Genomic DNA, 23,378 nt, shown 5'->3' with positions numbered 1-23,378 from the left:
TGCTCCTGACAGGCTCGGGGGACCATATGAGATTTGGGATTCGAACCACTGTCCTTTTGCATACAAGGCAAAGCCTTACCTCTATGCTATTTATCTGGGCCTTTTTTCCTTTTTTTTTTAATATCGCTTCTAGGCCAAAAGAAAAAAAATATATAACATCATGTTTTCTTTTTTTTTTTTTTTTTTTTGGTTTTTGGGCCACACCCGGTAACGCTCAGGGGTTACTCCTGGCTATGAGCTCAGAAGTTGCTCCTGGCTTGGGGGACCATATGGGATACCGGGGGATGGAACCGCGGTCCGTCCAAGGCTAGCGCTGGCAAGGCAGGCACCTTACCTTTAGCGCCACCGCCTGGCCCCAACATCATGTTTTCAAGGTTGTTCATAATAGTATCTTTTTCACAAATAAATTTGTTCATGATTGAGTTACAGTTATACAATGTTTAACAACTTTCACCAGTGTGTTTCCTGCCACAAATGTCAACAGTTTCCTTCTTACCCACACTCCCCTGCCTGCTTTCTGTGGCCTCTCTCTCTCTCTTCTCTCTGTCTCTTTGTCTCTCTCTGTCTCTGTCTCTGTCTGTCTCTTCTCCCCCCCCACCAATGGTGCTCAGGGATTACTTCAGGCTCTGCAGTCAGGAATAGTTCCTGTTAGGCTTGGGGGCCGTGTGGGATGCTGGGGATCGAACCTTGGTCGACTGTGTGCAAGGTAAACGCCCTCCCTGCTGTGCTATTATATCACTTTGCCCCCCCCCTCTTTTTTGACTCTGGTTTGCACTATTAATGAAGGGGTGCCAGGCACAGTATTTGACTATCAAAATAAAAAATCCATAATCCATGAAGAGCATTTGAGACAAGCAGGGAAGAACTGCTCATTGAAAAGTTCTCCATAGGGCTTTGGGACCAGTTCCTGGCTCCTGCCTGATAGAGGTCTCATGTCCTCTGGTGGCCATTGCAGGGACAGCACTCTGCTTCTCCTTCGGCCCTTCACCTCATGATCTTCCTTAGGGTGACAGAGACGATCACTTCAGGGAACCATTGGGCAATATCCGCTGACCGAGCTGTCTTCATAGCCACATGGGCTTCCCAAAGCAATGCCAGGCCAGACTCTTCCTCCTGGGTATACAGCCCTTGGTTTCCTTGTGAAAAGCAAAAGAAATCTGGGGCTGGAGCCTGGAATGCCCTGAGCACAGCCTGTTGGTAGGAAGGGAAGGAGGGAGGGAGGGAGGGAAGGAAGGACGGAAGGAAGGAAGGAAGGAAGGAAGGAAGGAAGGAAGGAAGGAAGGAAGGAAGGAAGGAAGGAAGGAGGGAGGGAGGGAGGGAGGGAGGGAGGGAGGGAGGGAGGGAAGGAAGGAAGGAAGGAAGGAAGGAAGGAAGGAAGGAAGGAAGGAAGGAAGGAAGGAAGGAAGGAAGGAAGGATTAGAGTGTTTGCAACATCACTATTTGTTGTTGGTTTTCTTGGTTTTGTTCTGTATTTGGGTCACACTCCTGGCTCTGCGCTCAGAAATCACTCCTGGTAGGCTATGGGATGCTGGGGATCGAACTCGGGTCTGTCCCTGGTTGGCTGTGTGCAAGGCGAATACCCTACTGATGCGGCATCGCTCTGGCCCCAACATCACTATTTGTAACAGCAGCAAACTGGAAAAGGCCTGAAACGAAAATGGGCATGTTTGTGCCAGGCCAGCCTGTGAAATCCTGACCCCTCTTGTGATGAGAAGCAAAGGGAGGCATGACCCTTGGCCCCTGGCTAGTTCTGGCACGGCTCTGGAAAGCTGTGGGTCAGAGATAAGGGTGGGAATTGGGATTAGCACACTCAGAGGACATTGTGTGGGTGAAGGAGATATGGACATCACAACAAGCTGAGAATTCTAGCCCTGTCCCGCCCTGAGGTTTCAGGAAGCTAACAATGGTGTCCTTGGCTGGGGGGAGGGTTCAGCCCCCTGCCCTCTTCCCTCTAGCCGGGTCACCTGCGCACAGGCATGACTAGGTGGTTCCCAAGTTCTGCAAGGCGCAGTAGAAAATTAATGGGAATGGGGGGCATGGGAACCCCAGTCTAGAGGCACCTCAGATACTATTGGCCCAGAGCTGGAGCTGGCGATGCACCGGGAAGTGCCTAGGCCATCTCCTGGACAGTCCTGTCCTGAACTCAGCGAGACACCCAATGGTCTGAGGCTCTCAGGCGGGCGACCCTGACACCTTGGATCTCAGTAGTGGGGTGAGGAGAGAGGCCACCAGGCGTGTCATGGACGAGAGGCGATCCCGGACCCGGGCTCTGGCAGGGACACCACACAGGTGCGGTTGTGGGAATGGTCACACGCGTCTACTGAGCTGAAGCCTGTGTGTGGTTCTCGGCATACAACCCCTCCCTGCTGCCAGCCGTGGGCCTCTGCCTGGCCCACTTCTTCAGGATGGCAGAGGCTGGGCTTATTGCAGTCCTCAGGCAGCAAGGCCTGTTCTCAGCAGCTGAGCTGACAGCTCAAGGCTTGGGCCTGGGGCTGTAGTGATAGCAGAGCAGTAAGGGCGGTTCTCTTGCATGAAGAAGACCCAGGACTATGGTGGTTCGAATCCAGGCATCCCACATGGTCCCCCAAGCTTGCCAGGAGCGATTTCTGAGCACAAAGCCAGAAGTAACCCCTGAGCGCTGCTGGGTGTGACTCAAGAATCAAAATGATAATATAATAATCATAATCAGGGCTTGGACCTAATGGTGCAGAGCCTTGGGGGCCATCAAGACTGCCCTGCAGAGCTCTATGGGTCTCCAGGATCACACCTGGCGGTACATGGGCCCATGTGAAGCAGGTTCAGATGCTGCCCATCGCACCACCCTGCCCTAAGTCCCTGTCCCATGCTGGGTCTCCAGACCTCTTCCAGGCCCTCCACATCTCTTGTGCATGTGCTCTTTGCCACAGCGTCTCTGACTGTCCAGCTCCTTCCGTCCTGGAAGCTCCTCCCGCCTGTGTCACTGCGGTGGCCACCGAGATCCTTTCCTGGCCCTGCGCAGGGGAGCCGAGGTCAGGGCAGATGCTGGGAGCAGCCCACGCTTGCCACCCCCACCTGCACCCCCACCAGCAACAGGGACAGTGGGTTCCTCCCAAGGACCTCCTGGAACCTTCGGAGCCTGGGCTCTGGGACTCCCTCTGCTCTCTTTAGTGCGGGCTCGAGTCCTCGGCCCCACAAGGACCAGCTACGTGGGGGCCCATGGGATGGGGCGTCAGGAGCCCCTCAGATGGGAGTCACGAGGGTCCCCAGCTCGAGACAGGCCCGTGTGCCTCACCTGCTGGCAGGCCCCCTGTAGCTTCTGACGTGCCAGAAAGGCCTTGCCTGGCGGGGCCCCCAAGGCCATCTATTTGTGGCGGGGACACGGTGCTGCAGGGACATGTGACCAGGGGTGTATTTTGAGCGGTGGGCGGAGTCTCTGCGGGAGCTGGCACCATGCTGCTCGGACGGACACCAGCACTGCTGCCCAGCTGGCCACGGAGACACAGGTAGGATGCTGTGATCCCCTCCCCCACCTAAGGGACTCCCGAAGACAGGCAGCCCCATGGGGCACTCCCCAAGGACCATATAAAAGAGGACCAGGTTCGTGGGTCAGGAATTCACGGGGCCCAGTCTCCCCAAGTCCTGGAACTGACAGAGTGAACACCAGCTCAGGGCACTGGTTTCAGCGGCACGGGCGGCTGGACAGGCCTGTTCCAGGCGCCCTGCGTGGCCTACGGGCTGTGGGAGACGAGAGGCTTTTTTCCCTTCTTTGACCTGCTGACCAGCCCCTGGCAGGCCCTGGATGACCTCTGAGCAGCCTCTGGCCAGCATGTTGGTGAACTTAAGGAAACCCAGCTGACAGAGGTCACACCCAAGGCTGGTCATCTGGGCACTGGGGCCCTTCCCCACGGCCAGCAGGGGCGCTGGGCCAAGCCAGATCTGCCTCTGGCCCTGTGAGTTTGGTGAGGGTGGCAGAGAGAGCCGGGAGGGTGGAGCCCACTCAGGCAGCACCCAGCGGTGCTGAGCTGAAGCCCAGTCTGGATCCGGGGAGCCCTTCAGGCCGCCTCGAAAGGGTCAGGGCCTCTGGGGAAGATGATGCCCTCTGGCTCCATGTGCTTCCTTCCAGGCCCAGATGGAGAGCTGGCCTGGGGCCCAGGCGGCAGGACTGCCCCAGAGTGCGGGGTGGGGCGCAGGGAGGCAGGCCCGTGAAAAGCCCCCCTGTGCCAGCTGACCGCCTGTGCTGATGGAAATGGAGAACTTCCAGTACAGCGTCCACCTCAGTGAGCAGGAATGGGCTGAGTTCTCTGCCACGGCCGCCGAGTGTGACCTCTTGCAGGCCAGCCTGGCCTCCGGGGATGACACTGACCCAGGGGACAGCAGCGGCAGCAGCCCCCCCGGGCCCCTGTCCCATCCCAAGGGACAATCTGCTCCGGCAGGAAGGAGGGGCCAGGCTGGCTTCGAGGAAGAGGACAAGGCGGTCACCCGGCAGCTGGTCAGCAGGTCTTGGCATGAGTCTGGCCCGGCCCTCGGGGCCAGTCAGCAGACACCGGGCACGTCCACAGGCTCAGAAGTCTGGCCGTCCCTCGACTCCGGCCAGAGCTCATCCTTCCCCCGGCCTCCTGGAGTCGAGATGCAGCGGCTCCTGCAGGGGCCAGCCCCCCGGGACCCTGTCCCCAGCGCCGCCGAAGAGGCTTCTCAAAGTCTGGAGGCCCCCGCCCGCAACGCTGCCCCTATTGTGGCCCCCAGTAGCCCCGGAGCCACGACCCGCAGCCCCAGCAGGAAGAAACGGCGCTCTGCGGGTGCCAAGGCCGGGGGACGCTCTGGCACCCTGGGCCCCACTCCAGTCCAGGGGGCTGATGCCGGCCCTGGGGGTCCGGGGCCCCAGGGTGAAAAACCCTTGGCTGTGGCTGCAACACGGACCCCAGGGACTAGGCAGGAAGACTCTCGTGGATCCGAGCAGGCGGCTTTGGATCCGCCTGCCTCTGCCTCTGCCTCTCCCACCAAGCAAGGTCAAGACTTGCTCACGATGACCTCTGTGGCTGAGCCTTGCACTGGGTCCTTGCTGGGCCAGGGCGGTTGCCCTGACAGCTTGGGGAATAAGTCAGACCGGCCTCTGTCTACACCCGCTTCCAAGATTCAACCCGACACACCTCTGTCTGCACCCGTCTCTAAGCCTCAGCCTGGTTCTCCTCTGTCTACCCCGGCTTCCAAGCCTCAGCCTGACTCTCCTTTGTCTGCACCTGCCCCCAAGCCTCAGTCAGACTCACCTCTGTCTACATCCACCTCCAAGATTCAATCCAACACGCCTCTGTCTACACTCGCCTCCAAGCCTCAGCCCAATTCTCCTTTGTCTACACCCGCCTCCAAGCCTCCATCGGACTCGCCTCTGTGTACACCTGCATCCAAACCTCAGTCCAACTCGCCTCTGTCTACGCCCGCCTCCAAGCCTCAGCCTGACTCTCCTTTATCTGCACCTGCCCCCAAGCCTCAGTCGGACTCTCCTCTGCCTACATCCACCTCCAAGGTACGACCCAACACGCCTCTGTCTACACCCGCCTCCAAGCCTCATCCTGATTTTCTTTTGCCTCATCCTGATTTTCTTTTGTCTGCACCTGCCTCCAAGCCTCCGTCGGACTCGCCTCTGTGTACACCGGCATCTAAACCTCAGTCCAACTCGCCTTTGTCTACACCCGCCTCCAAGATTCAACCCGACACGCCTCTGTCTATGCCCGCCTCCAAGCCTCAGTCCAACTCTCCTTTGTCTATGCCTGCGATCAAGCCTCAGTCCAACATGCCTCTGTCTACACGTGCCTCTGCATCTCAGAGTGACACGCTTCTGTCTATCCCTGCTTCCAAACCTCAGCCCAGTAATCCTCCGTCTACTCCCACCTCCAAGATTCAGGCCGAAGTGCCTCTGTGGACACCTGTCTCCAAGCCTCAGCCTGACACACCTCTGTCTACACCCACCCCCAAGCCCAGACTGGATCCAGACCTGTGCTCGCTCAGCCCAGCAGGCCAGCCAGAGCTGGGCTCAGCCCCAGTGGAGACGGCGCAGTCCTCCGAGAGCTTGCCCCCACCTGGCCCCACTGCCCCGTCCGGACAGGCTGCTCTGGGTCCGGGGCCTGTGCCCACGCAGGAGCCAGGCCCAAGTCCTGTGGTGGCTCCAGGGTGGTCCCGAGAAGAGCCCACAGGAGGACAATCAGCAGGCAGCCCCGGGCACCCCCCAGTGGGTACCTCAGCTGGCTCTGCCCAAGTCTCCAAGAGGAAGAAAGTGCGATTTTCCATGCCGACCCCCTGCCCTGAGGAGCCAGGGTCAGCAGGGGGCCCAGCAGCCCCCTCTCCTGCCTCAGTCTGGCCCTCAGCCCCCAGGACAGCGGTGGGGGCGGGCCCTGGAGCCTGGGACGCGGTGGCAGTTGGGTCTCGGCCCCCCCAGCCCCGGATCCTTAAGCACCTGCCCCCCCCTGCCCCCTTTGCCACCGCGAGCTACGGGTCTCGGAGCTCCTTTGTGGTGACCCTCCCTGAGGCCTACGAGTTCTTCTTCTGTGACACCATTGAGGAGGAGGACGAAGAGGCCGAGGAGGCCGCGGAGGCCCCAACTGAAGTCCAGTGGCCGGATGTGTGTGAATTCTTCTTCAGGGACAGCCGTGCCCAGAGGCCAGGGCACAGGGCAGGTGTCCAGGGCTCAGGCCCCGAGAAGCAGCAGGAGCCCATCACCATTCCGGAAGCCTACGAGCACTTCCTTGGAGACGGTCAGACAAGCGTGTTGGAGCCGGCTGTCCTTCAGCTGCAGGCCAGGGTCCAAGAGCCGCCCCCCCAGGTTCTGGCCCAGGAAGCGGGGCTGAATGCCCCCCGGGATCAACTGCAACTGGCGCTCAGGCAAGCAGGTGGGTGCTGCGAGGGCCCAGGGCCTGTGAGCCTGGGGACACAGTCTGCGGGCTCAGCCAGGGGCCGCTAGAGGGAGCAAGGAGGGAGGCAGGAAAGAGTGAGGGGGAAAGGCGAGGAAGTAGGGAGGGAGGAAAGGGAAGGAGAAGGAAGGGTAGAAGGAGGAAGGAGGAAAGAGGGAGGGAAGGGAGGAGGGAGAAGTAAAAGGAGGAAGGAGGGAGGAGGATGAAGGGCTCCAGTCATCCAGGAAAGGGCCCAAGTGGCAGTCCAGGCTGTTGCTGTGCCTCAGGGCCTGACTGCGCTGACCACTGCCCTATGCTCAGAGCTCAGCTCCCCAGCCCCTAGCAGGCAGTGTGGGGGCAGCACCTGTTCCCTTCCCCTGGGGTGCAGGTCAGGAATTTCATGGAGTCCACTTGCTATTTCCTCAGAGGATGTTGATAAGCCAACATCAGTGACCAGAGCTCAGAACTCGCTTCTTGTCCTAGGAGAGCCCTGGAGTCCCCTCACTCCGTTCACCGTCAGCCAGAAAGATATGTGTCTGGTGTTTGTCGCCTTCGCCTCCTGGGCTGTGAGGACGTCAGATCTGCACACCCCGGATGCCTGGAAAACAGGTGGGCCCTGGGGGGAACATGTGGGCCGTGGGGACTAGGAAACAGGTGGGTCCTGCGAACTAGCGAACAGGTGGGCCCTGGGGGTTGGGAGACAGGTGGGCCTGATGGGGGACAGGTGGGTTCTGGGGTGGGGCCCAGGTGGGCCAGCAGCCTGAGAAGGGGTGTCAGTCTCCCCCACCTGGGCCGAGCAGCTGAGGGAGCCGGACTCCTCTCCGAGAGGCTCCCCTCAACCACCCTTCTGCTGCGCCAAGCCTGGACCGTAGGGCCGAGGGGCAGGAGGCCAGGGTACCCAGGGTGCCGGGCAGCCAGAGCTCAGGCGCCTCATGTTTCCCACAGTCCTGCTGGCCAACCTCGGCACCATCTCGGCCATCCGCTACTTCCGGCGGCAGGTGAGTCGGGGCCGCCGCAGCCCCCCCGGCAGCCGGAGTCCCAGCCCCAGCTCCTAGGACGGGCCCAGCGGGAGTCGCAGCGCATGGAGCAGCATCTGGTGCCAGGACAAGATTCTGCCCGCCTTGCCAGGCACTTGCTGCCCACGGCCTCTCGGCAGGGAGGACTGACTTGGGACTCAGTTGCGTGTCCAGGCAGTGGCTCAGGCCCCACGTGTGCATCACAGTATGGATGGGGGCAGCGAGAAGCACGTGGAAGGTGAGGAAGGTGCCAGCCAGACCTGTGAGCCTGGGCCAAGCGGGCTTCACACCAGGGAACCATCGTGGCAAACCTCAGCGTCTAAACAGGCCTCCTGGGGTCACTTGGTGAGCTGGGAGGGGGCAGAGCTGGTTTCAGGGCAGCAGAAGCAACAGGGACTGCTGGGCAGGGGCTGAGTGGCTGGACTCACCATCCAGGCCACGGGTTAGGTACTGGCACCGTGTCTGAGGGTCTGAGGCAGTGGCCGCTTCGTGGGGAGCAGTGAGGGTGGAGGAGCCTGTAGTGAGGGTCTGGGACAGAAGCCTGCAGCATCTCCCTGAAGAGAGTGCTAGGTAGGAGGGAGGGAGGCAGGTCAGGACTGGGTGGAGCTTGGGATGTTGGGGATGGCCGGTGGATGGGGCAGAACAGACAGTGACACGTACAATAAACCTTTCTGCGACTTTACTTCTGTTTCCTCTCCACCTGTCCCACACAGGCCACGATGCCCCGCCTGCCCTCAGACCCTTGTACCCCTGTGCTGCTCTCACCCCAGGTGTAGCCCCTCCCCTGCTCCCTCTCCAGCAGTGGTCATGGTCCAGTTCTTCAGGGTGTCCCCCGAGGGCCGCCAGAATCTTGGGTCCTTCCCAAACCTGGGGTCTCCCACTCAGTTCTGACTCCGGGTGGGTGCTGGCAGGCGCAGCCCTCGTGGGGTTCAGATCCAGTGCAGGGGTCCCCCCTCTGTCTCGGGCACGTTGAGCCGGGGCCACTGCTGCCGGGAGGGGGACGGTGCCTTGTCCCAGAGGTGGTGGTCGTGGGTCCTGGAGGGGCGGCCATCTGGGGGAAGCGCAGAGTGAATGTTCATGTACCCACCCTGGGGACCCGTCCCGGCCCCCCGGTGGGCTGGCCACTCACCTGAGGAAGGCAGCGTGGAGGGTGGCAACCCTTCCTTCCCTCGGGGGGAGACCTGGGGAATCCAACCTCAGCCTCAGATAGAGCCCCAGGGTGGGGGATGGGCCAGCTGCCCTTCCTCTTCTCCTGCCCTGCTCCCCACCCACCTCACCCCATGACCACCTCTGCTCCCTTCGGGCCACGCTAATTGGGGTTTTGGGGGGACAGAAACAAGCTGCAACTCACGAGCTTTGGGGAATCTGGATGCGGCGGGACCCGGCCTCGAAGGGAGCCCCGGTGCCGAGGGGCTGCTCGGGACACCAGATTGCCTTTCTTGGAGGGTCCACAGCTGGGATCCGACACAGGCACAGACACGGGAACCGAAGGGAAGGAGCCGGGGGGCTCGGTCCCCAACGAGCTCTGCATGGCGCTGAGGAACTGTCAGGAGAGGACATGAGGGCTGAGGTCCTGCTGGGTTGTGGACCTGGGGCACCCCCAGAGCCTTGAGCCTGCAGCACGCGCCGAGCGATTAAAGTCGGGTGAGCCTGGAATGTGGCCAGACTGACCTCGTCCAGGCCCCGGACGTCTGTGATCTTGTGGTGGGAGGTGGCCGGGGGCGTGTAGGGGTCGGCGTAGAGCGGGGACTGTGGGGTCTCCAGAGAGGGATCCTGGGCCTCGAGGCCACTATCCACGCTCAGCTGTGGACAAGGAAGGACAGGAAGGACACAGGTTCCTGGGGCTCGCTCCTTGGATGGGGCCCTGCGGACGGAGGGCAGGCCAGCTCCCGGGCCCACCTTGGTCAGGTCCAGGTGCAGGGGGCTGACTGGGCCAGACCGCTCTCCCCGGGCCTTGCTCCTGGGGGCGTGAGCGCTGCTGCCCCTTCTCAGTTCCGCCTTGTGCCGGCTGGTGCTGCCCGGCTCCTGGGTGGTCACATCTGAAGGTCTGTCCACGTCTCCACAGTGCCCTTGGCACAGGGAGCTCCCCAACTCCCAGTCTAAGGTCCCTCATGGAGGGGCCCCGCCTGCCCAGCCCTTTCCTTGGCCTCCCTGGTACTCACGGGCAGAGCCTGTGCAGGGCAGCTCACGGGAGGTGGCATTGTGGACTCGGGGAGGGAATGAGTGTGAATGGACGGGGACGCAGGGCGCCCCGAGTCCCAGCTGGTTCTTCCATCTGAGGAGAGTGAGCCTCGGCCACTGCCCCCGACCTGGACAGCGGGTGGCCGTGTGGCCAAGTGAGCAGGACAGTGGCCCCACCCATACGTCCACCCGGGCTCATCCTCTGGTTTCTTTTTGTTTACTTTTGTTTCTGGGGTCACACCTGAAGGTGCTCAGGAGTTACTCCTGGTGGTGCTTGGGGACCCTTTGGGCTGCTGGAGGTCGAACCCAGGTTGGCTGCTTGCAAGGCAAATGCTCTCCCCGCTGTGCTATCACTCTGGCCCCTGAACTGGCCTTCTACCTGCCTAATGGCCCCGTTGTTGGGCTTGGAGCTGTGGGCAGCGTCCCTTCCCCCGCTGGTCCTCACCTGTGGGGGTGCCCGGAGTCCTGAGAAGCTCTGGGAGCCGGTCACGGCCTGCAGACACAGCAGCCAGCGGCTGTAGTCCTCGTAGGTGGCACACAGCACTCGGATGCTGTTGATGAGGTGACCTGACACACGGGCCCCCGTGAGCAGCCTGGCCGGCGGCAGCGTCTCCCCGCAGAGACATCTCCCCACCTCCTCCAGGCTCAGCCTCCCCCGTCCCAGGTCACCTTCGATCAGGAAGGAGCGGATCTGCTTGTCCTTCTCCTCCAGGTTGATGTGGATGGCGCTGAGCGGCAGCTCCCCCTGCCGGACACGGGCAAAGCAGCCCTCGCATGCACGGACGTGTACAGAACGTGTACACACCAGTGCACAGCCCCGTGCAGGGACGTGCACTCACTCATGGGCACACAATACGTGCCCACACACAAACACTCATACTCTTGTGCTCTCACCCACGAACATCCGTGTGCTCACACCTGTGGAAGTGTGTACATGGAGGGCCATACCTATGGACACTTGCAGATGTGCTCCCACCATGGACACACATATGTATGTGCTCCTACCCACACACACGATGTGTACTCACACCCATGAAGACATGCGCTCACATCCACGGACTCACAAACACCTGTGCTTACCAACATGGCACAATGCGACTACGTACATGATACACATATGGACTCACAACTCTAAACATGCATGTATGCATTCACGCCCAATGGACACACACATATTCATATCCACGTGTCACCCCTCCCGAAGCCAAATGCTAAGCTTATCTGAACGGTCAGACACTTCCGCAGCTGGGAGTGGGGGGAACAGACAGAAGTGGCAGCAAGGAGGACGCAGCAGGTAGGGTGGAGACAGGTTGGGTGCAGAGGGGCTGGTTAGCTTAGAGGCCACGTGAGGAATATGTCCATGGCGGTTAGACCCTTGGAATCAAGCTGGGTGACTCCTGAAACTCATCCGCCTGCCTGTGGATCATTTCTTCGCCCTGATGTCTACAGACGCACCAGGCCATAGGGGCTGTAGGGGCCGAGCCGGGAAAGGCTTCACCATCCATCCATCCATCCATCCATCCACCATCCACCTCTAGGACTTTATAATAAATAATTAATACAACATCCATGGCATACACACACATGTGCTCACAACCATGACTACATGTCTCACACCCCTGGACACACATGTGCTCATGCCTACGGACACACATAGCTATGTGCTCACACAAGAACGTGTTCTCACACTCATGAACACATTGCTTATACCCCCAGAACACACAATGTTTCACACCCATGGGCACATATCTATGTGCTCAGACCCTTCTCACATGTACTCAGACCCATAGACACACGTACTCACATCCACGAACACACTCAAGTACTCAAGCCCGTGGGCACACACATGTACTCACATTCACGGACACGCATATACACACATACCTATTCATAAACACGGAGGCACCTATGCGCACAGACTCAGCCAGGACATGCCCCCCAGGGGGGCCCCTATCAGAACAGGGTGGGCAGAGGGCAGCACCCTCAGGGCCATTGTCACTTGGACCGTGTCCCCGATGACTGCCCGGGGGAGGGTCCCCCGAGATGGACCACGTGGGGTTCTTCGAGATGGATCACAGGGAGGCCCCCCAAGACGGGCACCTTCTGCACCGGGGCTGGGAGCTCCTGAGCAGCCAGCGCACCTGGTGGGGGCAGCAGCTCTAGCAGCCGACAGACAGGTTGACAGACAGGTTCCTCCTGACCCGCTGCCCCACCCACCCTTGGGCGTCTCCTCCGTGTGCGACGCGGGGGCCGCCTCACCTTGAAGCAAAGTCCGTCGGGCTCCTCGGAGAAAATAGCTAGAGAGTTGGGGTACAGGAGCAGCAGCCGGTCACACGGTTCCTGGGGTGAAGAACACATGTCCCGGGTCCTGTGCGCCCGTCCTCACCCATGTCCCCATATTTGTCCCCACACCCTCATGCCCCTCCGATGCCTCCGTCCACCCCATGTCTCCCCATTCCCCAAGTGCCCCCGTGTCCCCAGGTCCCTTGTCCCGTGTTCCATTCCCCTCCCCACCCCACCCCACCCCACCCCCGCTGGTCACCTGGGACGGCAGGTGCTGCAGTTTCACCCTGGAGGCACAAATGGCACTGCCCCCGGCGTGGCGTCCAGACAGGGTCCGCATCCTGGTGAGCCTGCGCTGCAGAGTCCAGGGGAGCTCGTCCTCAGGGGGGCCCTGGCAAAGGGGGGTCAGGGGCAGGCGGAGGAGGCTGGGGGCGGAGGCTGGGGGGGCTCCCGGCACTGACCTGCGGGGGTGCCGAGTGGCAGCGCCGCAGGCCTCCCGAGAGGGCCATCTGCTTGTCCAGGTGGTAGAGCCAGCGGCTGAGCTCCTCGTGGCTGGGGCAGAGCACGAGCAGGGGTGCGGGCAGCGGGCCTGCGTAGAGGGCGGCAGGGTCAGTGGGGTCAGCGGCCACTGTATGGCCCAGAGTCCCGTGTCCTGCTGCCCAAGTGCCCATCAGAGGGAAAGCTGCTCGCAGCACACCAGGTCCAGGCAGGGGTCCCCAAGACGGTCCTCGGGTCACATGTGGCCCGACGAAGACATTTGTTTGGCCCTCCTGGTGGTTATGCTGCTGCTGCCTGTCCTGCTTAGCCACTGACTCATCCTGGCCTGCAGTGCTCATAGGGGGGATGGGTGCAACTCCCTCCTCTCTGTCTCTCGACTCCTCTCAGTCTCAGGCAGGCATCTTCAAACTACAGCCCACCGAAAGCAGGCCCGAAGCTCCCAGTGAAATTCTAATAAGTTTGCTGATTTTCTTTTTGTTGTTGTTGTTTTGTTTTTGGGTCGCACCCGGCAGTGCTCAGGGATTATTCCTGGCTCTATGCTCAGAAATCGCCCCTGGCAGGCACAGGGAACCACATGGGATGCCGAGAATCGAACCTGGGTCTGTCCTGGGTCAGCTGTGTGCAAGGCAAATGCTCTACTGCCATGCTACCGCTCCAGCTTTGTTTTTTTGTTTTAAATGTTGCATTTTTTCCCTTTTTGTTTTTCCACTTCAAAACAAGATATGTGGAGTGTGCATAGAAATTTGTCCAGTCTTTTTGTGTGTGTGTGGGGGGTTTGGGGCCACACCCGTTAATGCTCAGGGGTTACTCCTGGCTATGTGCTCAGAAATTGCTCCTGGGACTGGCGAGGTGGCGCTAGAGGTAAGGTGTCTGCCTTGCAAGCGCTAGCCAAGGAAAGGACCATGTTTTGATCCCCCGGCATCCCATATGGTCCCCCCAAGCCAGGGGCAATTTCTGAGCGCGTAACCAGGAGTAGCCCCTGAGCATCAAACGGGTATGGCCCGAAAAACCAAAAAAAAAAAAAAGAAATTGCTCCTGGCTTGGGATGCCAGGGGATGGAACCTAGGTGTCCGTCCTAGGCTAGCACAGGCAAGGTAAACGCCATACTACTCCGTGCCACCACTTTGGCCCCAGTCTTTTATTAATTAAATAAATAACTATAGCTATTTTTAACTATAGTCTGGTCCTCCAAGGGTCTGAGGGACAGTGAACTAGCAGCTCTCGTTTAAAGAAGTTGAGGACCCCTGGTCCAGCGAATCCGCACCTGTGATCTGGAAGGCTGGCTCTCCGGTCCCCTCCAGAGGACTTACGTTCAGCTCCGTCAGCGGTAACAGGCCCTGCGGGCACAGGGCACAGGGCACAGGGGAGGCTGGAGGCCTGGCAGCCGACTCTCCGTCCTCCCTTCTCACCACCCGTGTAGTCCCACCTGGAAAGTGAGGCCTTCGGAACCCACAGCCTGGAAGTACAGGTGCGCGGGGAACAGCTCCAGGTAGCAGTCACTGGCTTCCTGCGGAGAGCAGGCCGCGGTTGGGGGCGGAGGTCACGACAAGCGCCCCCGATGGTCCCAGTGCGGCTCTGTCCCCACCTGGCTGTTCTGGAACCGCAGCTGGACCTTGGCGTAGTGCACGACCTTGCCCAGTGTCCGCACGGGGACCCTCCGCCGGCTCTTCCTGAAGATGCTGAGGAACGGCTGCTCCGAGGTCTCCAGTTGGTTCTGCAGCCCCGGGATGTCCTGGAGGGAGCGAAACTCAGGGGGGGGGCCCTGCATGGGCTCCACTAGTGTCACCTTAGCCACACGTGCAGACTGAAAACACAGCTCTCACACGTGTCCAGACACACGCTCCCTGCATCCTCTGGGAGAACAGTGGGCACAAGGGCTGCCCCACAAGGTGTCAGAGTTGTAGTCCAGACCCGCACTACCTTTTTTTTGTTTATCTGCTTGGTTGTTTTTTGGGTTCTACCTGGTGGTGCGCAGGGGTTACTCCTGGCTCTGTGCTCAGAAATCACTCCTGGCTTGGGGGGATCATATGGGACGCCGGGGGATCGAACCGCGGTCCTTCCTAGGCTAGTGCGGAATGGGCAGATACCTTACCGCTTGCGCCACCGCTTCGGCCCACGCCTCGGCGGCACTTCCTGAGCTGCTGCCCCCCCCCCCCGCCTGGTCCTGGACCTCTGAGACTGACCAGCCAGAGCAGTTTGAGTGGAAGATGCTCAGTGTCCTCAAGAAACAGGCTGAAACCCAGACCCACCATGGACACACTCAACACTGCCTGTCCGGCTGCCAGCATGGCAGGCCTGGTTGGTCACCGCCTGCCCAACATGGCAGGTCTGGGGTGGCCGAGGGGTATTCTACCCACCCCATTGCCAGGGCCCTCCCCTCCCAGCTTGGCTCAGCTGCACGCCGGCATTCTCAACCCTTTGGTCCTTGCAGGGTCCCTGGCCCTCCACGCCACTTCCCTCCTCGGCTCTGGCCCCATCTGCTAGCCTGGCTTGGCCCCTGTGTGGTTCTGCAGGGCAGCACCAGGAGAGTCAGGAGTAACCCCTGAATACCACCAGGTGGCCAAAAAGACCCCCCTCCAATTTTTTTTAAAAAAGGACTGAACTTGGGGCCAGAGAGAGTACAGTGGTAGGGTGTTTGCGTTGTATGCGGCTGACCCAGGATGGATGCGGGTCCAATTCCCTGCATCCCATATGGTCCCCTGAGCCTGCCAGGAGTGATTTCTGAGTGCAGAGGCAGAAGTAACCCCTGAGTGCCTCCGGGTGTGGGCCAAAAACAAACAAAACAAAACAAAATGAAAAAAAGGACTGAGCTTACAGCTTTCAGGGATCCATTGCCTCCGGTTCTGAGTCCCCTGGAGCCCTCCCGAAGTGGGCTCCCATCTGTGGACTGGGCGGCGGTGAGGACAGGCTGAACTGGGAAGGGCCCGTGGGAGCGGCAGAGGCCATGCCTGGCCACTTTAGCTGCCTCTTGGGCAAGTCCAGGAATGTGAGCAGCCTGATCTGAGGCTTCCCTGCCTCTGCTTCTGGGTGGGGCCTCCTGCACCCACACCCAAGTGGCCAGTCACGCCAAGACAGGAAAGAGAAATAGGCCTCAAAACCCTTGGGTGCAACCGGGCTTGAAGCTGCTCTCTGAGAACAAGACACAGAGGGGCTTAAGAGATAGCACAGTGGTAGTGCGTTTGCTTGCACGCGGTCGACCCAGGACCATGGTTCGATTCCTGGCATCCCATATGGTCCCCCAAGCCTACCAGGAGGGATTTTTTTTGTTTGTTTTTGGGTCACAGCAGGCAGCACTCAGGGGTTAGTCCTGGCTCCATACTCAGAAATCGCTCCTTGGCAGACTCAGGGGACCACATGGGATGCCAGGATTCGAACCACAGACCTTCTGCATGAAAAGCAAACGCCTTATCTCCATGCCCCCAGGAGCAATTTCTGAGCACAAAGGCAGGAGTAACCCCTGAGCTCCACTGAGTGTGACTCAAAAACAAAAACAAACAAACAAGAACTGCCCCAGACACTAGAACACAGACCCCCCCCCCTGGAGCTCCAGGAGCGGACCTGGAGGGTCCCTCACTGCAGGGGACCCCGCGGGTGTGGGTCTGGATGGAGGAACCTGGAATCTGAGATGGACAGAGGTGCGCTGACCACTTTCCAGGGAAACAGCTTTTGAAGATGGCGCTGTGTTGATGGTGCCCTGGACCCGGGGTGTGCTGGTAGCTGGCCCCAGTCTCGAAGTTGGCCCTGGAAGGCCTTGACAGACGGGCTCAGAGGACCCTATGAGACGCCCTGTTCTCAAACTCTGCCAGTCACAAACGTTCCTTCCCCCACCAGGGCCTGGAGATAGCACAGTGGGGAGGGTGCTCGTCTTGCGTGCCACAGACCCAGTTCCATCCCCGGCACCCCAAAAGGTGCCTGAGCACTACCGGGAGTTACCCCTGAGTGCAGAGCTAGGAGTAACCCCCAAGCACCTTCAGGAGTGGGCCCCACAAAAAGCATTCTCTCAGAGAACGCTGGGGTGGTAAGAAGTTGGGGCCACTTCTCCAGATATGGGGCTCCCTGCCGAGACTAGGAAGAGGCCTGGCCCCCTGCGCTCCACAGCTGGGCAGGGCGGCTCTGGGGGGGGGGGGGATGTTCTTGCCATGTTGCTGTGGCTGTGGAGGGGTAAAGAGTGAGGGAGAAGTGCTGAGAGGATTCCAAGGGGAAACGGAGGGCCGACATCCATCTGAGTTCACAGACTGATGCAGCCTGACTGACAGGAGGCCCGTGGCTGTTCCTGTGGGGCCTGCCTGGACACGCTGCGATGACCTGGCTCCAGGGCACCACAGGCCCCAGTGTGGACCCCGGGGCACAGGCCCTCCATGGGGACCCTAGGGCACGGCAGCTCCTGCATTCTGTCCCCGCCCATGCCCTGCCAAGCCCTGACTCAGACCTGGGCCAGTTTCGTTCGGATGATGAATTGGGCGGGGCAGTTGCTTCCTCACCTTGGACTAGACTTGAAGCCTGGCAGGGCAGCCCCTGGAGCTGAGTGACACCCCCCTGCCCTGCTCCGCCCCGAGCCCCACTCAGCAAGGACCGGCTCACCGTCCCCGGGATGTAGCAGAAGATCTTGTCGGCGGCTGTGTCCCCGTCGGGGCTGGCCTCCTTGCCCAACAGGCCAGCCAGCTTCCTGGCGCTGTCCTCCCTGGGGACAAGGGAAGGCGCTCAGCCTGGCCCCCAGTGGTAGGGCGAGGATGACCCCCACCTCCCCGCCCCACGCTCCCTCACCTGACTCCCTTCAGGGAGGGCTTCCTGGAGAAGGAGGCCCGGAGCCTCCGAGGGGCCTGAGGGACACAGTGGCTGTTCCCCATGGTTGGAGGTGCAGGCAGCCGCAGAGCAGCTGACGTCTGGGTCCTGCTTTTTGCTGCACCTCCAGCCGGCAGGCAGACAGGCAGGACAGGAGTGCCGTGGTGCTTCAGGGATGGGCACGACGGAGGAGGAGCCAGGGCGGGACTGTGCTCTGGGCCATCCCCACCTGCCTCAGTGCCAGCCGGCCTGTCCTGTCCTACTCGGCTGTGGCTGGTTGCTTCCATACCCCCAGTGAACACACATCCTGTTTCTAGTGACACTCGCCTGAGTCACCTGTGACCTAAGGGCCACGTCTGCTCCTGGCGGTAGGAACAGGCCGGGAGCACAGCACAAGGGGAGCCGGAATCCCCTCCCGGGTCCTCCCCTGCCGGGTTGCTTGGGGTCCCCGAGGCTCAGGAGGCCGGGCAGGGCCTTACCACCACGCTGTGCTCACGGCTGTCCCACGCGGGACCAGCCATGCTCCGACTCCGAGCCGTACCCCAGCCCTTCCCAGCCCGAGTGGGACCCCGAGGGGCGGACGGATGCTGAGCCTCAGGTCCCCACAGCCCAACAAAACACATTTATTGAGTTGGCACATAATGCTGTGTGGGGCCAGGACACGCGGAGGCGCCTGACTGACACAGGACCCGGGGGTGGAGGATGCCAGGGTTGGAAACCGTTCTGCAAGTGGACTCGGGGTGCGTGTGCGCCTGCCGGGGAAGGCGACAGACAGGTGGGCAAAGCGCAGAAAGCCATGACTCCTTCCCAGCAGGCAGCCTGTCCCGGCCAGTCTGAGGAGGGCTGGGCCCTGGCGACACCAGTCTGGCCCGCTGCCCCCTTCCATGCCAGCTTGGTTCCTGGGACCCAGGACCCCTCCCCTGGCGCTTCAGCACTCCTCGGCGTCCGGCGACGACGAAATAAATAACCGCACGTGTCAATAAATAAAGGACACACGAGACACGAACGAGTGGACGCGGAGACATGGACAGACGGCGCAGAGCGTCCCGGGGGGCCACCCTGCAGGCTTAAGGCATGTGGAGGCAGTGGGCGCCCCCCGAGGCCGCGTCATAAGCTGGTGGACGACACGGACAGCGTGGGTGACGAGGGTGGCGGGAAGTTGAGCAGCTCGAGCACGGCCACGCCCACGCTGCTGCGCCTGGTGAACATGCAGGAGGCGGCCACCCACTTGTTGGTCCTGGGGTTGTACTTCTCGATGGAGTTGAGGCTAGAGCTGCCGTCGTTTCCGCCCACTGCATACAGCCATCCATCCATAGCCACCAGGTCGTGGGTGCTCCTGGAGATGGGACAGCCAGTTGGGACCAAGTTGGGGACTGGGCGGCAGGGAGGGAGGGTACGGGTAGTGGGCCAGGCTGGATGCAGCCCAGGGGAACCCAGCCCCACCTGCGGATGTTCATGGGCGCCACACTCTCCCAGGAGCCAGCCTTGGGGCTATATCTCTCCACAGAGTTGAGGCAGCTTGTACCGTCATTACCCCCGGCCACGTAGAGGACCCCCTCCAGCACGGCCACCCCCGCCGAGCTGCGTCGGCTCAGCATGGAGGCCACAGGCGTCCACGCATTCACCTGCAGGGTGGGAGGGATGGAGAGAGAGGGGCCAACATCACCGACATCACTGGGATCCCCGGCTCCGGGACAGACGGGGCTAGTGTGGTGGATGGGGAGGTCTTTAGCCCGAGAGACACTTGGGACAAGCGGAGCAGTTTCCAACCTGGGGCTCGTACTTCTCCACGGTGGCCAGGTGTGATGAGCTGTCATAGCCGCCCACGGCGTACAGGGTCCCATCTGCAGGAGCAACCCACGCGCCTTGTTGTGTGTGAGGTTTTGGGGCGGGCAGGCCGGGGGGGGGGCATGAGGAGAAAGTCCCGGTAACCCACCCAGCGTGGCCACGCGCACGTATCGTCTTCGGGTGCTCATGGCCGCGACGGACGTCCAGGTTCCCGTCAGCGGGTCGTAACGTTCAGCGCTGTGAACACCAGAGTGGCTGCTGACCTGGAGCAATGGCGGGGAGACCCAGAGGCTGGGTCTCAGCCTCCCGCTGGGGGAACGTACATCCTGGGCCAAGCAGTCACACCCTTGGACCCAGTCCCACTAGAACAGTCGGGCACAGGCCAGAGGTGCCCGGACAATTCTGCAGCGAGAAAAACGGGAACTGGAGCGGCTCAGAAGAGTGGCCAAGGGAGCTTCGAGTCCAGTGAGGCCTCCCTGCCACTTCCCTGAGCTGCCAAGTCACCCAAGGATGCCAGCCCCCACCCCACTCCTACCTGTTGAGGCAGGAGGCCCCGTCGTAGCCACCGGCTGCATACAGGAGCCCGTGCAGGGCGGCCACCCCCAGGCAGCTGCGCCTCGTGCCCAGAGACACCTCAGGCTGCCAGGTGTTGGCCACGGGGTCATAGGACTCGACGGTGGCCAGGTCCGAGGTGCCGTCGTAACTGCGAGAGCGTCCACCGGGTCAGGGCTGACCAGAGGGCACACGCGTCCCTGCCCAGGCACACCTCGATGCTGACGCTTACCCGCCCACTGCGTAGAGCCGGTTGCCCACAGCTGCCACGCCCACCCGTGCCCGGCGAGTGGACATGGAGGCTACCACGTGCCAGCGGTCAGTGCGCGTGTCATAGGCTTCACAGTCCCCGTGGATGGCGAACAGGCTGCCTCCACCTGAGGAAGGAGAGGAAGCAAAGGACAGCAGCGAGGAGGAGGGTCAGGGGTCCTGGTGACACAGGAAGTCAGGCATAGGAAGTACAGGAGTGCAGGAAGTGAGAGGGTGCAGAAGTGAGGGTGAGTGGGGTAGGGACAGGAGTCGTGGGATACAGGAAGTGAGGATGGAAGGGTACAGGAAGCAAGAGGGTGAATGCCAGAATCCAGGGGTGAGAGCAGGAAGTGAGGGGTATACAGGAAGAGAGGGAGCAGCAGAAAGTGAACAGGAACTGGGGTGGTACAGGACATGAAGGGATGCAGGAAGTGAGCAGGGTCTGAGTGGTGCGGGAAGTGAGTGGGGACTGGGGTGGTGCAAGAAGTGGGGTGTACAGAAGTGAGGGGATATGGAAGTGAGTGGGAACTTGGGTGATGCTGGAAGTGAGGGGGATGCGGGAATCCCTACCCACAGCGAAGAGCACAGGGCCGGCCCCCTCGCAGCGCCGGGGCCGAGTGCGGCTGGTGCCCAGAACGCCCCTCTGCTCGGGCAGCAGGTGGAACTTGAGGGCCTCGATGAGCAGGTCCTTGCAGTCGGGGTGGTGGCGCACCAGGCTCTCGGCGTCCACGTGGCCCAGCAGGAAGTCCCGGCTGAGCAGGGGCAGCCGCACGCACTTCATCAGCTGGGGGGGACACGCTGCACAGTTAGCCTGGCCGGCGAGCCCAGTGCACGCCTGCTCGCCGGAATCTTCCAGAAACTGGTCCGGGCAGGACCCCCTCAGCCCCTGCGGCCCCGGGGCCCTGCCTCACCCGGGGCACGTACGGCCTCCGCGTGTCCACGTCGTGCTTGACCCAGCTCAGCACGGCCCGGTACACGTCCTCCTCGGAAGGCACGTTCAGGCTGTCACTAGAGACCAGTTCCAGCACCTGGGGGCGGGGACCCTGAGACCTGAGGCCTGGGGAACCAAGTGAGCGGTGCCTGGGAGGGAGAGTCAATGGGGACCCCGGGATCCTAGGAGGAGGGGGTCGCACAGACTCCACAGAACCGAGCCACAGCCCAGCCCTGTCTGGAGGACGTGGCTGCATGGTCACCGGTGGGTCGGGAGCTCAAGGGGTGCAGGGAGTGAGGGTTGGTCATAAGGAAGCAAGCGGACAGGAGGGCCCAGGACGGGCCAGGAATGAGCTGCTGCAGGGAGGGGGACGAGCACGGACAGACTTCGGGCTGACACGACTGAGGCAGGGGTCCGGGCGGGGTGGGGGTCAGGCTGGGGCGGGGTTACCTGCTTCAGCGGCAACAGCATGAACTCCTCGGTCTTGGCCACGTCCACGAAGTGCTGCAGCACGTACCTGTGGGCCGCCTTGAGCAGGTCGCTGCAGGAGTGTGTGTCGGCGAAGCCCCGGATGCCCAGGCAGTTGGAGGGGTCGAGCTGGCTCAGCAGGAACTTGCAGCAGGCATCGCGGACCCCGTTCAGCTGCAGGAGGCTGGCAGCCGGGAGCAGCGTCTGCGGGGGGGCGCGGGGAAGGGAGAGAGGCGCGAGTGGGCTGCCGGGCCGGAGGAGCGGAGCTGCTCCAGAGCCGAGAGCTGACCATCGGGCCCCTCACCTCACCTGCACGTTGCCTTCCCCCACCACGATCTCGGCCGTGTAGGCGAACTGCACCAGCTGGTCCAGGGCCTGAGGGTCGATGTCGTGCAGGGTGATGTGCGTCTGCCGACTCTCGCTCATCTCGTCTGCGGGGAAGAGCAGGTCAGGCCTGCAGCGAGGCGGTCACCGGGCTCCCCCTCTGAGCCACCGGGCCCAACCCCCCACGGGCTGGAAGGCACTTGCTCGTGAACATGGCGTGGAAGTAGGGGCTGCAGGAGGCCAGCACGACCTTGTGGGCCCGGATCTCCTTGGTGGCCACGTGCAGCACGATGTCACACAGCAGCCCGCGCTGACGCATGCGGCTCATGGCCACGAAGGCGTCGTGGTAGTGCCGCTTGGAGTTGTGGGACACGGTGTGGCCCTCCCGGGTCAGCAACTGCATCGTGCCCTCCATGGGGGCCGGGGGCCAGGCCTGCCGGGGCCGGGGACGCTCCGCCTCGGTCCTGCAGAGAGAGGGGGTGCGGGGTCAGTTCTCACGCTTGGAGACTTCCTGTCTGGCTAGCTGGCTCCCTCCTGACACCCTCCCAGCCACCCTCCACCTTCTGCCCAGGGCCGGTGGTGTCCACCCTGGACAGTGCCGTCCTCTTGCCTGGCATCCTCAGCTGACACCGAGCACGGGAGGCGGCCACAAGGGGAGGCGGCAGGCCCGGACCAAGCAGCGTGACCTCAGCTGACCCTGCCCTGATGCCCACCCCCTGTTCTCCAGCGTGACCTCGACTGACCCTGCCCTGACGCCCACCTCTGTGTCTCCAGCATGACCTCGGCTGCCCCTGCTCAGATGCCCACCCCCTGTTCTCCAGAGGCCCAGGATGCTGCCTGCACCCTGGGGGCTCGAGGGGCAGCCGGGCAGCCTGAGCCTGGGCTGGGGCACCTGAGGGTCCTCTGCGGGGTCACCCCGCTCCTCCCGGGGTTCGGGCCCACTCACGCCGGCGGTGGCTGTGGCTGCGGCAGCGGCGGCGGCGGCAGAGGCGCCTCGGACCCAGGCCCAGGGCTGCTGCGCTCCGGGCTCTGCGTCCTGCCAGCCGGGCGCTCGCTGCGCGGCTGCATGAGCTCGGCCACCGGGCCCGCCGCCCAGCCGCGGAGGACGCACGGGCAGTGGGAGCCGCGGGTGGACGGACGGGCCGAGGGACGGCTTGATGGACTGTTGGGGCGGAGGGCGGCGGGAGGACAGCTCGGAGGAGGTGGCAGTCCGTAGCCCTGTGCCCCTCTCTGCAGCGGCCCCTGGAGGTCCCGCAGCAGCAGTTTCTCGGCGCCGCCTGCCCCCGTTTCTCACTCTAGCGCACCCCTGTTTGTCTTGGGGTCCTGGCGAGGCCCTGGGCGGCTGGAGGGGTCCCCACTAAGCCACCTTGCTGCACCTGCTCCACAAAGTCATAAGACCTCTGGTGATGAGCACAGGGAGGTGGCTGGCCTTCCTCGGTGAGCTGG

General features: G+C 62.0%; 3 protein-coding genes across 4 annotated transcripts; 1 reads left to right on the top strand and 2 right to left on the bottom strand.

Moving 5' to 3' along the window:
* The first annotated feature begins 4,225 nt into the window (after positions 1-4,225).
* PERM1 (PPARGC1 and ESRR induced regulator, muscle 1) lies at positions 4,226-7,915 on the top strand. The gene is made up of 3 exons (XM_049774547.1): positions 4,226-6,860; positions 7,344-7,469; positions 7,806-7,915. The coding sequence occupies exons 1-3, from the start codon at positions 4,226-4,228 to the stop codon at positions 7,913-7,915; spliced, it is 2,871 nt and encodes a 956-aa protein (XP_049630504.1).
* A 625-nt stretch (positions 7,916-8,540) lies between these two features.
* On the bottom strand, positions 8,541-18,186 carry PLEKHN1 (pleckstrin homology domain containing N1). Of its 2 annotated transcripts, XM_049774509.1 has the most exons (16): positions 17,603-18,186; positions 17,420-17,519; positions 14,424-14,570; positions 14,265-14,345; positions 14,103-14,175; positions 12,802-12,929; positions 12,600-12,731; positions 12,317-12,397; positions 10,727-10,802; positions 10,503-10,624; positions 10,039-10,185; positions 9,776-9,901; positions 9,548-9,679; positions 9,228-9,419; positions 9,006-9,057; positions 8,541-8,927 (listed from the first exon to the last, which is right to left on the bottom strand). In XM_049774509.1, the coding sequence occupies exons 1-16, from the start codon at positions 17,905-17,907 to the stop codon at positions 8,806-8,808; spliced, it is 2,016 nt and encodes a 671-aa protein (XP_049630466.1). In that variant the 5' UTR covers positions 17,908-18,186; the 3' UTR covers positions 8,541-8,805. The 2 variants fall into 2 exon arrangements, with proteins under 2 accessions (XP_049630466.1, XP_049630465.1); XM_049774508.1 differs by having other exon boundaries at positions 9,548-9,901; positions 12,600-12,695.
* Positions 18,187-18,219: 33 nt separating this feature from the next.
* On the bottom strand, positions 18,220-23,077 carry KLHL17 (kelch like family member 17). The gene is made up of 12 exons (XM_049774513.1): positions 22,879-23,077; positions 22,137-22,396; positions 21,918-22,039; positions 21,591-21,812; positions 21,121-21,237; positions 20,780-20,993; positions 20,193-20,337; positions 19,944-20,111; positions 19,557-19,645; positions 19,391-19,464; positions 19,064-19,245; positions 18,220-18,956 (listed from the first exon to the last, which is right to left on the bottom strand). Exons 1-12 carry the CDS (start codon positions 22,998-23,000, stop codon positions 18,728-18,730), a joined length of 1,944 nt encoding a protein of 647 aa, XP_049630470.1. The 5' UTR covers positions 23,001-23,077; the 3' UTR covers positions 18,220-18,727.
* Between the last annotated feature and the right edge of the window lie 301 nt (positions 23,078-23,378).

Source organism: Suncus etruscus, chromosome 6 (assembly GCF_024139225.1).
Source record: "Suncus etruscus isolate mSunEtr1 chromosome 6, mSunEtr1.pri.cur, whole genome shotgun sequence".
In the NCBI taxonomy this organism is placed as follows: Eukaryota; Metazoa; Chordata; class Mammalia; order Eulipotyphla; family Soricidae; genus Suncus; species Suncus etruscus.
The sequence above is the reverse complement of the archived record's forward strand: the minus strand, read 5'-3'. Positions and strand labels throughout refer to the sequence as shown.